At 34.8% G+C, this 15898-nt stretch overlaps 1 protein-coding gene across 2 annotated transcripts in view; it reads right to left on the bottom strand.

Moving 5' to 3' along the window:
- UBE2E2 (ubiquitin conjugating enzyme E2 E2) overlaps nucleotides 1-15434 on the bottom strand; it is a 377176-nt gene extending 361742 nt beyond the window's left edge. For both annotated transcript variants that reach the window (XM_034662067.1, XM_011229536.2), the window contains exons 1-2: nucleotides 15228-15434; nucleotides 7728-7778 (exon numbers count right to left, since the gene is read on the bottom strand). In XM_034662067.1, the coding sequence (XP_034517958.1) occupies nucleotides 7728-7778; nucleotides 15228-15403 (227 nt within the window). In that variant the 5' untranslated portion in view covers nucleotides 15404-15434. The remainder of the gene's footprint in view (nucleotides 1-7727; nucleotides 7779-15227) is intronic.
- Between the last annotated feature and the right edge of the window lie 464 nt (nucleotides 15435-15898).

The following is a 15898-nucleotide window of genomic DNA, read 5'->3' as shown; positions in this document are numbered from 1 at the left end:
TTTCTTATCTAAGTGCTTAGGTAATAAATCTGAAATAATAACCAGCTTAAAACTGGGCAAAATAAGTGATAAAATGTTCTGTTCCTTTCATAAAATATAATCCCAGTGTGATCATTTAACACGTTTTTTCAGACACACTCTTGTACTGCTCTTAAAACAGCAAAGAATTTTTAAAAAGGAAATAAAATATCAAAGACAGCAAGTAATGGGCAGTAAACTCACTTTATCACTCAACATTTTGCTTTATTATGAAATAAACATTTTTAAATCTACACTTAAAGGCAGATATTTTAAAAATTAACATTTTGAAATAAGAAAGTAAAAAAATTTCTGGTGATTTTATGGAGAGAGTTATGTCTTGCCAAGCTCAGTTCTGAAGTAAACGTACATGACAGCAAAAAATTACTCCTGAAGTTCCCCAACTGAAGTAACAGCACCTAAGGCTCTATGTTGGCTATGCCCCAGGTGAAGTCAGCCTCAAGGTAAAGCAAAAAGAAAACATACATTCATTTTTGGCAGTAAGAAAGGAGAACACCTGTAAAATCATAAAAGGCATTCAAATGAAAACATAAACAAGCTTGAAACTCTTAATGCCAATGGACTATAAGGTAAGACCATGTTTTCTCATTCTCTGTCACACTGTACACTTGTACACGTACTCCAACTCCATGGCTATCCAACCCACAGGTGCTATTCCAAACAATCCCTTAGGTGTTCTAACCATTTAATGCATCTCAAATATTAAAGACTTTTGTCTTTGTAAAGTCTATGCAAAACCACTCAACACTACAGCAATTGAGTCAAGAACTCCTAGGAGTGAATAAAAAATATTCCTCAATTATCTGTACTAAAGAAAGGAGAGAAGGATATGAGTAATTCAGTATCCTATATAAGACAGGCCCTCATTGTATATTTAAATTTTATCATGTTAATGACTCCTCAAAAGAGGCATTCCAGCCTTCTGCTAACCAATACACATTAACATCACCTTTCAGTTATTCATACTGTTTATTAATCAACAGCCTCACTCCAAAAAGACTGATGTGGCTTAAAAAATTTATGTAGTATAAAAGTACAAAATGAAAATACAAAGCTTCAAAAACAGTTGGGGGGAAAGAGTAAGAAAATAAAATAAAATACAATCAGAGTTGAGATTTCTACACAAAACACTGTTAACTACTAAAGTCAAAAAGTAAAGAAGGGTATTAGCTTCTGGGCCAAAGTAAAGAGGAAAGCATTATCAATCTTCAGATTTGCTGAAGCCACAGATATTGGCAGTTTCTGCCAAGAGTATCAACATTCCCCTAGTCTTGGTTCTCCAAGCATCCATATGTATTACCTCTCAATTAGTTATAACCAGATTTTTAGGATTAGGAACTGAAATGGGATATCTTATTGTAGCCTACACTTGCCCTAGGACAGACCTAATATTAAGCCCTCAATAAATACTAAAACAAACTGTAGGGGAAGGTGACCTAGAATCAGGCTAACTGGGAAAAAACAATTTGGCATTAAAAGTGCAGACACCTTCAAACACTGAGTTAAGAACTGTCAAATGTAAAGTAATTCTTTACCTGAAAAAGTGCCAGTAATAATAATACTAACACTAAGATATATACCCACAAACACACACACAAGGGAGAGTGGTAAAAATCACTATACTCAAAAATTCCTTTTCAAAATGTTTTGGCAAAAAACTGTCTCATGGAATTCAGAAATATAAATCAAACATAATGCAAATGATATTTTGGATTGCCTTGCATGTTGATTTTTTTTTACTTTACTGAAACACAAACGACTAGCCCCAAATGTAATTTTAAATATATTTTTCTATCTAGTCACACATGTAAAATAATAGAGGATGAAAGAGTAGAAAACCTGGGTTTAAATCCAAATCAACTAGTTGTGCAACTCTGAGCAAGTTACTTAACCCCAGGATTCTCACAGAGTAATTGACAAGACCAAATGACAATCATATATGAAAATCCTTGAAAAGCTAAAAATCCTATAAAACTATTACCACAATAGCCAAAAAAGGAAAACATTTAGTGGCAATAATTAGATTTTTGCACTAGAGGTTCTTTACAAGTTCACTCCTCTGTAAACACTATCCCCAATTTCTATTTCAATGCCTTCCCATTCTGTCACAATGTTAATCCACACAAACACATTTTCCCTACATACTGCTTCAGTTACTATGATCTGGAAAATACAATTTCTGCTATTAAATGGCTCTCGTCAACAGTACATGAGACAGTGGTTAGATTTATGTCATCATGGCCAATCCTATACTGGCAACACCTTAACTAATGAGTGAAGACAATGAAAAATAAATCAGAGAACTTAAAGTTTCTGATTCAAAACTTAACTACAAAGCTACAATAATCAAGATTCTGTGTCAATAAAAAGAAAAGAAAGACTATGTGGTACTGGCTGGCATAAGTATAGACATACAGATCAATGGAATAAAATTTAGAGTTCAGAAATAAACCTTCACATTTATGATTCATTGATTTTTCAACAAAGATGTCAAGACAATTCAATGGTATTTTCAGCAAATGGTGCTGACATAACTGGGTATCCACACACACAAAAAAAATGAATGTCGACCTTTACCTCACACCATATACAAAATGGATCAGGATCAAATATAGAAGCTAAAACTAAAAAACCCTGAGAAGAAGAATCTAAGTGTACATCTTTGTAGTACTGGATTAGGCAACAGTTTCTTAGAAGTGACACCACACACACGAAAAACAGAAAGAAAAAAATAGATAAATAGGACTACAACAAAATTTAAACTTTGTGCTTCAAACATCGCTATTAAGAAAGTACCCACCTTTCTCCAAAGAATTTATAAAAATGGCCAAAAAGCATATGAAAAGATGGTCAACGTCATCAGTACATTCATCAAGATAATGCAAATCAAAACTATAATGACATATCACTTCATACCTACTAAGATGGTTATTGTCAAAAAGACAGACAAGAACAACTGCCAAGGTTGTGGAGAAACTGGAACTCTCAAACACTGCTGGTAGGAAGGTAAAATGGTACAGCCACTTTGTAATACAGTCTGGCAGTTCCCCAAAAGGTTAAACATAGTTACTCTCTGACTCAACAATTCTACTCCCAGGTATAAACCCCAATGAAAACATATGTCCACACAAAATCTTGTACGCAAATGTTCACAGTAGCATTATACATAATAGCCCAAAAGTAGAAACAACCCAAATGTGCATCAACTGATGAATGGATAAATAAAATGTAGTATATCCACACAATGGAATATTATTCAGAGACAAAAAGATAAAAGCACTAATGCACACTACAACATGGATGAACCTTGAAAACATTATGCTTCATGAAAGAATCTAGTCACAAGTCACAATCAAGTCACAATCATTTATTACTCCATTAATACAAAATGTACAGAACAGGTAAATCTATAAGAGACAGAACAGACTGATACCTAGGGCTTGGAGGTGGAGAGCCGGGAGGAAATGAGGTAGGAGTGACTGTTTAAAGGTTTGGTGTATCTTTTTGGGGTGATCAAAATGTTGTAAAATTGATTGTGATGGTTACGCAACTCTGAATATAGTAAAAGCCACTGAATTTTACACTTTAAATTACATCTCAATAAAACCAATTAGTTTCTTTTAAAGTAAAGCAAAACCTGTGTTCAAGGAGTAGATCATTGAAACATAGCAATAAAAAGTAAAACCTGCTAGTATAACTGAACTAAATCCTCTTTTTTAGTATTTCCTCCTTATACTTGCTCAATTACTAAATCAAAAATCAAAATCCAAAAGAGTCATTTACTTTCAAAAAATAGTAAGGATCTCTGTCATTTCCAACCTCATGCAGTTAATACAAACGTGGACACTATCAGATCATGACAGAATTTGCATTTAGTTTCCCTACAAAAGAACAAGTTACTCTTTCGATGACAAAAGTTTTAATTTTAATTTGGAGATTTTTCTAGCTAACTCCCAGTTTCCCACTAGCATCAAGGAAACAGAAATGAACATACCAGCACATTTACAGATTGAAGATCTGTGCTTTTGACAATTTGTGAAGAACCACGATAGTCACGACATACAGTCATTTACAAGGGGCAGCAATTTTACCTATTAGGACTCTGTAAGGATGTAACATGATTTCTCCTGGCTCCATCCAGCTAAGCTGGTGTGCAAGGAACTGAAGTAGTGAGCAATTCTAGTCCAATAACTCCAACTAAGCTGGCAATACGAAAACATTTACGGATCTGAAGAGGCCTCAGAAGAGAGCCTCTGCAAATGTCATGGGTCAATTATGTTATCCACCGTAAGAGCTGAAGCCAAGCAAAATATATTCTACTACTTACAGGAAATATTCTAAATATACAACCAAATTTCACCCAAACTATATATAATTTTCTATGCCAATGGCCCTACAGGCCATATGATTTCATGAACAGAAACTTTTTTCTTACATGTATCATAAAGTTTTGTTTTTAAACAGTAACTCAGGCTGTAATAGAAAAAAATCCAAAGATAATTGAATCCAGTTTTCAAAAAAAACCTTATTATTGCATTCTTACCTTAAAGACAAAAGAAAAAGTGAAAGGAAAATTGAAAGATATATAGGCGTATGTTTCCGTAAGAAGAAATAATTTAACGTATCATCAAAGTATTTTGTGGATGCTTTAAAAATAATATTTAGATTCATTCAAAACCTGAAAGAAAAAATTAAACAATACCACAGCAGTTGCCCTAAAAATGCCTTACATAAACATATCTATCTATAACGAATGACATAATTCAGAAAGACTTTATATTCCCAACATGTCTAAATGACAGACTCACAGAATACTTACACACATACTAGTTCCTCCCATATAATTCCAAGAATTGCTTAGCCGGTCATCACATAAGAGATGCACCAAAATTCAGAGGTGCCATCTCTAACCTGACAAATACACACAGCTCGGTTGTACTAGTCTGCTAAGGTTCCAGAAAATAAGAGTAAACCACACTGTAAGTGGAATGTGACACACAACCACCCCCACTGAGACAACAATAACAGATAAAATACCTGTTCCAGTCTCACTGTCTAAGCAGGTAAACCCACAGATGTTCCCTCATACATAATCTTCTCTGTGATAGTGAGCTAACAGATACCCAAGCAACCAAAAGGCAGGCTTTTGAGAGGCCTGTGTAATGTAGAGGTAATACACAAAGAGAGTACTAGGGGAACGTGACTCCATTAGGCAGATCACTTTAATTTAGTATACTTCTATAAATTAATTCATTACAGTCATTAAGACACAGATGAAGGCAGCACAGAACTTTTAAAAATCAACCACAAAAGCATTGTTAACTTTGTGCCAAAAATAAGTCAAACAAAAATTATGCTCTAACTTCTCTTTCTGAAGATAGTAACCACATTCCCACTGAAATATAGATGGGCAGATTTACTATAAACCACAATCAAATATTTGACACCAAACAATCCAAAGGCCACAGTAATCCACTTAACAATCACACTGACATCTCTATGAAGTAGCACAAGTACACAGGGCTTGTAGAAATAATCACCACTTCCCAATCAGCCACAACACAACGGACCCTTTGCTTGCCAAAGGGGAGCACCACATACATGAAGGTGCATATGATCTTTATCTCTGCCTGATCCAGTTCAATCAACTATTCTGGGATCAAGAAAAGGAGCTAAAGCCACTGAATCACAGACGTGGCATCTAAGCAAACTTGCTAACTATCCAATCTTCATAACCATTAAATGAATTTCCTTGCAAATTCCCACAAGCAGGCAAATTAACCAAAGTAGGTATCTTTCTACAGTGTTATATATCAATTATATCTCAATAAAACTGGGGGGGAAAACCCACAATAAAGTAGGTATCTTTCCTAAAACTTTCGGAAGGGCTTATTATGTGTCATATCCACGTTTTAAAATGCTTTATTTGTAAAGAGTTTACATAACAAGTAATGATATCATTAACTATGGCTTAATGAAAAAGTAAATCTCCAAATTTCAGACATTATAAACTTTTCTTTTTACTTTAAATAGAATTGGTTTAATTATTTTAGTTTATTTAAATAATGGCCATTACATAATTCTTTTCCCCGCACTTACTTGTTTCCATACATGTTTACAATACATTGGTTTAATCAAGTTAATTATTATCTGTAGTAAGTCAAAACTAAATTAGACTAATGTATTAGAAAATAATACATCTTATAACAAAGGTGCAGTCTAACCATCACGTAATATTTATATTTCATTTTTTAAAAATGAGCCTTAAACAAGCTCATTAAAACAAAGTTTATTTTGCCAGTAATTTGTTGTCAAAATTTAAGCAAATAAGCATATAAACTAAGTTCATATATTTACCAATTTCATTGTTAAAAGGTTAAAAAAATAATATATGTGGTAAAACTATTTTTTTAAAAAAAATTCAAACCATTAAAACAAATACTGTCATAAGAAACAAGAAATTTTAGGTTTCATTTAAACTGAAGTTTTTCCAAAATCAATACATTTCCAAGAATTGGCTACCAAAGCCTAAACAATGATTTGCCATCGGAAAAAGCCTTTGATGTAACAGTCTTAAGTGTGACAAAAAGTCTTACTGTTAAACAGTTTTACTTAACAAAGATATATTTGTTCTATTTGAATAAAATATTCTTTGAATATTATTGCAAGTGCATATACTGTATATGACTCTCATGTAAAGAACCACAAAACATAAAAAGCCTTATTAGAATTTTTCCTACACAAAAGTTTTCAATTAGCCAAGTATCAAACAGCTGTCTGCAAAATTCTCCCTTTCATTAATATGTAGAGTTGCTTTGTTTTCACATAAAAAAAAGATCAGTAAAAGCAGACATCATACCAAACAATAAATTCTACCTGCATTCAATACTAGCAACATATTCCTGTAATCTGCCCTCTCACCTTCAATCCACAAGACTACCAATTTAAACTACGAAAACTCCATGTTAGCCTGGTTCCAACACTGACCTCATATCAAAACAGAAAGAAATGTTTTATAATGGTCCAATAACCAATCTTCCAACAATTGCATCAGACCCAAGATATAGTATAAGGTAGGAGGTTATTTTTCTCCTCTTCCTCTATGTACTTGTATATCATTAATCATTTCCAGGGAAGCACTATTACTTCTTATAAATAAACTCTGACCAGAAAATTGAAGACTGTGGTCATAAAGGAGAGTTTTAAATTTAAACATCACTGCCTCAAATCACCCATTCTTACTTAGCTACAGCCGAGTACTATAAAAAATAATATAAGCCATGAAAAAACACTGCTTAATGTTCCAGTACTTCTAAAAATCAATTTCCAAAAAGATAACAAGTGTATTATCAAATAGCAAACATTTTAGCCACACTATTATTCCATCATTTAAGAAATCATTTAAGGCCCTAACACCTATTCCACTAAAAGATAATTGTATTTGTTACTCTACAATTTCATTATCTTATTGTTATTGCATTACTCTGTTTGGCAACTCCACTATACCTCTACAAACATACTTGGTAAGTATTCCATTTCTGCACAGAAAAAATAATTGTCTTCTGCGGTCATTTAAGTTCAAACTACAATATTTTACTAATCAAACTACAAGAGTTATACATCAGACCAACAGTTCAATTATACCTTGTGCAAAAGATACAAATAAATAAAAATCCGTAAGTACTTACCTACAGTTGGGAGGAGGGTCCAACGTAATCTCTGCAAGTTCCTTCTGAATTCTTTAAAATAAAGACAACGTTATGTTAAAATGTCTTCACCGTCTTAATAGTTCACTAAAATGCTATACTTTTACACAAATATTTCCCATTTGTATTATTTTTATTTTGAAATACTGATACTATATAAATGAGCATACACAATAATAACCAAGCCATAACTTCTGACATGATTGTGGCAATGCACCTACAAAGGGTAAAAAGACTGGCCATTATCAATACATGCAGCCTGTAGAAACAACACTAAAAATTTCATCTAACCAGGACACCTGGGTGGCTCAGTCGGTTAAATGACGAACTGCTGATTTCGGCTCAAGTCATGATCTCAGGGTTGTGAGCTCAAGCCCCGTGTTGGGCTCTGTGCTCAGCAGGGAGTCTGCTTCTCTCTCTCTCCCTCTGCCCCTCCACACTGCTCGCCCGCTCTCTCTAAAATAAGTAAGTCTAGGGGCGCCTGGGTGGCACAGCGGTTAAGCATCTGCCTTCGGCTCAGGGCGTGATCCCGGCGTTATGGGATAGCCCCACGTCAGGCTCCTCTGCTGTGAGCCTGCTTCTTCCTCTCCCACTCCCCCTGCTTGTGTTTCCCTCTCTCGCTGGCTGTCTCTATCTCTGTCAAATAAATAAATAAAATCTTTAAAAAAAATTTAAAAAAATATATATAAAATAAGTAAGTCTTTTAAAAAAAACTTCATTAAGCCACTGATAATAACCAAAATTTCTAGTTTAAATTAGATACCTTTGCCACATTATTTATGGATCATTCCAACTTCTGATTTGCACTAGAACATCCCCAAATAAGATGGAAAGATGATTACTAAGTTGAATCCAAGCATTCTAAATGATCCAATCAACTGGTGAAGGAAGAATTATCAGGATCCCATTCCAACACCTGAAACTGCCATTCAAATATAAATGGCATTCCTCCCTAAAGCCTCTAGGTTGGAGCAGTTTGAGACTTTCCAACCTGACACTATTTCTTCTGCAAGAACTATCCTAATAATATGTGGATAATCATCTTAATGTCATTGCATTGCAAAGAGAACTTTTTAAAAAACCTGCTTTTGTACTCATATTATTTTTTAACTTTGACTTTTAACTGCACCTAACCCCTTAAATACATATACAAAGGCTAACAGTGTTACATTGTTTTATAAGACTAAGCAATCTCTTAACTATCATTCATGCATTATTAAACATAGGCTTTGTTAAAGCAAATACAAAAAAAAAAAAATTCTCAAAACTGCTTCTTCTCCTTTGCTTTTTAAATATGAGGATTTGCTAACCGGATACCTGCTATCTGGTAATTATCATGATAGTAAATGGATGATAGTTGACTACCTTAAAAAATAAGAATATGAACAAAAACACTCTCAATTTCATTCCACATCTTTTTCAATACAACAAACGAAAATACAGAAATAGACATGACTCCTCCAAGAAGTTTGGCTTCATTTTCCTAAAGGAATTGCATGCTACAAACATAATTTTCACTTTTCTAAGCCATGTGATTCAAGGCTGGGGAGGCATTATGAAGCTGAGCAAGACTAATAAGTTCAAAACCAAAAAACCTTTCACTTTAATTCTCCTCTGTCATTAATTGAGAGTTCTTGGATAAAAAGACTGCTCACACCTACATCCTCTCCCTCAGCCTCAGCTTTCCGTCCTATAAAATGAAGAGGTTTATTTTCCATCCTATGAAATGAAGATGTTAACTAGGATCTGTTTTACTTTAAAACATGATTCCTTCTAATACGGACTCTGTAATATGTTCACATGCACATAAAGTATATATAGCCCAGGGCGCCTGGGTAGCTCAGTCAGTTAGGCATCAGACTCTTGGTTTCAGCTCAGGTCATAATCTCATGAGTCTTGGGATCAAGGCCATGTAGGGCTCCACGCTCAGTGGGGAGTCTGCCTGACCATCCTCTCCCACTGTCCCTCCCTGCAACTGTACACGGGTTCAGGTGCGCAGTGTCTCTGTCTCTCTCTCTCAAATAAACAAATAAATCTTTTTTTTTAAGTATATACAGCCCATAATTAAATGAGAAATTTCAAAGATCTGATATTGGTGAACACTCTTTATGGATTTCATACAAAAGTATAAAACAGGTACTTCAAAACTAACCAAGTACGTCCAGGTTAATGACAGCAAACTGAGCACACACACATTCACCTCCCACTCCTTCAAGACCCCACTTGGGGCAGGCGGGAAGGGGCAAGGGGGCAAAATACTGAAAGTGCAAAAAGGAATAAATAGCAAAAAGAAGGAAATGAAAAATTCAGTGTATTTCTGGAAGACAAAGCAGACAAGTGTAAATTAAACAGGTTGAGACAGGCAAGGGGGAATGCAGAGTACTTAGGAGTATAATAAAGACACATTATTTAAGGGATGCGGGAGAGAAAGACAACCAGAAATCCCAGAAGAAAAACACCTGTGTAAGAAAACCATAGATCAAATATGAAAGAAACTAACATGTAAAACTATTTTAATCAAGTAACAAATGTTAAGGGGGAAAAAAGAGAGATTTGATCTATTTGCCCCAATATTATAACTCACTGGGTATTCTAGAGATCATGACATTGGACTTACAAGAAATCTAATCCTAAATTTCTGTTTGGTCTGGCACGGGATATTTAGTTATAGCAAATGCATCAGCAATTTATTGGTCTTTTACGTATAGACAACACACAGAAGATGCACTGTAGTTGTGCTATGCAATGTAAATATCACTAACCTTCAAGGTGTAAAATTAAGTGTACGTAACTGATATTAGTTTGAGAAGATGGAGGAAGAATGAAAGTATTAATATCCCCAGTTTACAAAGTAGAGAACCAAGAAATACTGTCGAAAACTGAAAGAATAAGAAATAGTGGCTTAAATATATTATTTAGTTACGAAAGACAACCAATACTTATTTTTTTAATGTAACTATCATTAACGGGGAGGAGGGAAAAGGAAGAAAGAGTAGGTAAACATGCTATATCCTCAAATTTCATAGCAAAGAGTCAGAAGATATTATTAAGTTAACAATTCAACAAATAGGTGTAAGTACTATACGTAATTTAGACTAATGCAGAAACGCCAAAAGAAGGACTAAAATCAGAGATGGCTAAGAGTTTGCTCCAAGGGAATAAAACTGGGATAGGGAAGGTATTTGGACAGAAAATTGTTGCTTTCCATTAAAAATGTCTCTGTAGTACTTAATTAGTTACCAGAAACATGAATGACATCTATGAATTGTTTTTAAACCAAGAAGATCAAAAGAATAGCCATTCAAAAGAACAAGCTTAAACTGTCAAAGAAACATTTTTAATAGAATTTCTTTGGGATTTTCGAACAACTCATCTTGCTCTATGCTTACAATGTCTCTTCTGGTTTAAAAAATTGATAAATTAGGGGAGCCTGGGTGGCTCAGAAGGTTAAGCATCAGACTCCTGATCTCAGCTCAAGTCTCGATCTCACAGTCTTGAGTTTGGCCCTGCATTGGGCCCATGCCCAGCATGTAGTCTACTTAAAAAAAAAAATTGATAAATCATTATTTTCTGTCAAATAATTCTATAATGGAACTGGAACTCCCCTGGATGTCTATAATTCCAGATCTAATTATTCAATATAAAAAGCAATTTACTGATAAACTTGACAACTCTAAGCACTGAGTCAATATATTAAAATGTATTTTGTGCCACACCTAAGAATGGTTATATTTCTCCTGACAGAAAAGATTATACTAAGAATTGCTATTTAAACAGTTGCAAGATGTCCTGTTGCTTTTAATGACAGCAATTCAATTCTTTCTCAAAAGTTGTGATCATGGTAGGTATTAAGTTTCTCAGTCTTGACATGTGGGGTAAGGAAGGTAGCTATTTCAGGCACTGTCCCTTAGGGGACAGTAAAATGAAAAAGTATCAATAATTCACACTTACAGCATACCTTTCACATGATGATCTTAGTCTATTAAAAGTAAACTAAATAAATCTTACCGAATTCTCTAAGTATTACTGTTTTATCATTTCCCATTTAAAAGATAAGGAGGGGCGCCTGGGTGGCACAGCGGTTAAGCGTCTGCCTTCGGCTCAGGGCATGATCCCGGCGTTATGGGATCGACCCACATCAGGCTCCTCCTCTGGGAGCCTGCTTCTTCCTCTCCCCACTCCCCCTGCTTCTGTTCCCTCTCTCGCTGGCTGTCTCTATCTCTGTCGAATAAATAAATAAAATCTTTTAAAAAAATAAAAAAATAAAAGATAAGGAAACTAAGGCTAGTTATTGTACACTGGGGTAAGGTGAAAGGCAATTATCTTGCTAAGTCAAACAAACAAAAGGCCTCTCTCTTATCAGAACTTTTAAGACAAAATTATTTCTTTAGACATATATCAAGTAGACAATTGCTTAAATTTCCTATTTCCATCTAGCAATGCCACTTCTTTGGTTATTGTCATATAGAAGCCAGGAACTACATAGTTACTGAGACAAGTCAGAAGCCAATTACAAACTAAATTTCAGTTTGTAAGACTTAACCTAATACCTTAACTGTTCCAGGAATGGTAAGAGTACTGCACATGACTGTCATTTGCTAAAAAGAATGGAGAAGGGGGAGGGGAAGAGAAATAACAATCAGGATTCATTTAGGCTTAACTGAAGACTATGGTATCAAAATTCTACAAAATGGGAGAAGATATGAAGTACGCATTTTAACACCAACACATTAGAGTAATGGTTCAGAAAAATGAAGCAGTAAGTATGTACTGACATGTTTAAAACACACACACAGATTTCAGGCTAAAGAAAATTCAGTAACTCACTCAGGTCCAAGTAGAACAAGAATATTTGGACATGGTGATTCACAAAGATATTTTCTTAGCAGCTATTTAAAAACAACAACAACTTTGTCCCACCAAAATGACTTTCTATATTCCTCTACGGACTGTATTCTCTGGTCACCTGAGAACTCCTATTCTAACCAACTGAACCAACTGGTCAAAACCTTCGAAAATGAAATTATTCTCAGGAAGAAAAACATCACACCATTAATTACTAAAATATTTTAAATTTCAATGTAGTGGGCGCCTGGGTGGCTCAGTTGGTTAAGCATCTGCCTTTTGTTCAGGTCATGATCCCAGGGTCCTGGGATTGAGCCCTGCATGGAACTCCCTGCTCAGCAGGGAGTCCGCTTCTTCCTCTCCCCCCACCCCCTGCTCATGCACTCATGTGTGCATTCTCTAATAAATAAAAACTTTAAAAGTAAATAAATAAATGTTTGTCAGAGTAGTATCTGAATTAACCTAGAAAAGAGTCATTGCAAATAATAAGCCTGAAGTTTAATTCCAAATGGTGATATAAGCTATGTATCTGTGATTTTTAAGATACCTTCAATTAAATGATTTTGCACATCAACTGTAAGACGCATCCTGATTTCAGAAACATTAAAGTTTTCATATGTACATTTAGAACCAAGAAGATTAGGGGCGCCTGGGTGGCACAGCGGTTAAGCGTCTGCCTTCGGCTCAGGGCGTGATCCCAGTGTTATGGGATCGAGCCCCACATCAGGCTCCTCTGCTGTGAGCCTGCTTCTTCTTCTCCCACTTCCCCTGCTTGTGTTCCCTCTCTCGCTGGCTGTCTCTATCTCGTCGAATAAATATATAAAATCTTTAAAAAAAAATAAATAAAACCAAGAAGATTAAGTAAGTACAAAAGATTATCTACAAAGGGTACTACTTCATTCTAATGTAGAAAACTAAGAGGCAATATAATAAAAGTTTATGCTGGAACACACCAGAATCTCCTTTCAACATAACAAAAATTTAGTCTAAAACCAAATATCATTCATTCCAAAAACACTCTATTATGTCCAGTAAAATCACGTCTACTCGAAACAAAGTTAATTTGGAATAAATGTGATTTAAAATTCACATTTACAGAGGTGTCAACACTTGAAAGCAGTACAGTCAATTCAATGACAAGCTCAAAATAGTTATTTTATTGAACTGACTAGTCAATTTAATCAAATCATCAAAATTTGTCACTGCCAGACACAGTCTAATTATATACTTGCAAATATAAGAGTGATACAAACATTATCAAGAGAATGGACTATGAAAAGAGCATGCCAATGTTTTAAGAAACAAATTCTTGCCAAAGAGCAAAAACTGATCAAAGATACAACTATAATCTTCCTCTTCACTCAAAATAGATGAAATTAACTTATACCATTGTTTAAAAATAAAATATCCACTTAAATGTTTCCTGCATCCTACCCTACATCACTTTTCTATAATACTTGAAAACTGAGATTTTTTTTAAGAAAACACGTTTCTACACAAAATCATTAGTTCTTCAATTATAGCACGTTTCACGCAATTGAGCACCTATGTGCCAAGTGCTTTTCTTGAGTTACTATAAAACGCATATAATCACAGCATCTGAGTATTTCTAGTTTAACAACAGCACTATGTCCTCAAAGGCTAACATATATCTCATTTTCCTAGTCTTTTGAGTGAACTTGAAAAATATCTATAAGACTTTAACTGGCACAAAGTCTATAAATGACAGCATCAGTGAATGAGACCTTACTAGATGCCAAATAAATGCTTTATCACATTTAGTCTGCACAACAGCCCTATGAAGATGGTACCATTATTATCTCCATTCTACAGAAAAGGAAACCCAGGATTAGAAATGTTAAATTATGTATCTAAAATCACATTGTAGTAAAATGAAGTAAAAGATGATCCATGTACTTGAAAAAATTCATGCAATCCTCACTTTCACGTATCATATGTTTAAACTCTCATTAGCAGAATTTGGTCTTTTGATAAATCACTAAAGAAATATGATTTTGAGGGATTTATGGTGGTACTCCCTACCAGGGGAAAAGACAGGGCCTCAAGAAGCAGACAGGAGTCTTTGCTAACCAGCAATCATGGGAGAACTGAGCACAGAGCCAGAAGCACTATCTAGACCCTACTCCCCATAGATCTAGCCTGCCCAACCTCTCCCCTTTCTTTTTTTTTTTTTTAAAGATTTTTTTTAAAGATTTTATTTATTTATTTATTTGACATAGAGAGAGAGACAACCAGCGAGAGAGGGAACACAACCAGGGGGAGTGGGAGAGGAAGAAGCAGGCTCCCAGAAAAGGAGCCTGATGTGGGGCTTGATCCCAGAATGCTGGGATCATGCCCTGAGCCGAAGGCAGACGCTTAACGACTGAGCCACCCAGGCGCCCCAACCTCTCCCCTTTCTATCAAGCTTTTTATGATTCTGCCATATTGTTTAACTGACTTTAAATACTAAAAAGCTCATATTGCTACAATTAAAACAAGAAATAATCTTGAAGAAGAAAGAAAAATCCATGAATTTCAGGGTCCACATCCCAGAAAAATGATTAAATACAAGAGAAAGATAGAACTTAAGACAACAAATTGATAGTAAAACTAAAAAGGTTATAATAATTGAAGTACCTTTTAGCACTAGTTGACAATTTAGCAGCTGTTTTGCTGGATATTTTTCCCTCCTTTTTCTTGGGCTGAACTTGTTCTCTTTCTGGTTCTTGCTGAACACTTTCACGTTGGTCTCCATCAGAACTTCCTCCACTAGTGCTTGGACTATCGTCAACTCTTTGTGCCTCAGTGGACATTTTAGATCCTGGATTAAAAATCAAAGATCATTTTTTTTAGTTATGGGAGGACTAACTCTAGAATAGAAAGTGAGCCTCAAAGTAGAAGAAGTAAAACTAATATAAAATGAATATGGTGGTCATTTACAAATCAACTTTGGAAGTTGTCAAAACTTTTCTCTCAAAATGTATTGAGAAAGAAAATGAAAACACTCAAAATATATACACAAAACGTTCATAGTAACATTATTCATAAAGCCAAAAAGAGGAAATAACTCAAATGTCCACTAACTGATAAATGAATAAACCAAATGTGATACAGCCACACAATGGAATATTAGTCAGTCGTATAAAGGAATGAGGCACATTATGTACACACTACAACATGGATGAACTTTGAAAACATTATGCTCAGAAAGAAGCCAGTCACAAAAGACAACAAACTGTATGATTCCATTTACACAAACTGTCCAAAATAGGCAAATTCACAGAGACAGAGAAGTCGATAAGCGGATG

This window comes from Ailuropoda melanoleuca, chromosome 6 (genome assembly GCF_002007445.2).
Source record: "Ailuropoda melanoleuca isolate Jingjing chromosome 6, ASM200744v2, whole genome shotgun sequence".
Taxonomy (NCBI): domain Eukaryota; kingdom Metazoa; phylum Chordata; class Mammalia; order Carnivora; family Ursidae; genus Ailuropoda; species Ailuropoda melanoleuca.
The sequence above is the reverse complement of the archived record's forward strand: the minus strand, read 5'-3'. Positions and strand labels throughout refer to the sequence as shown.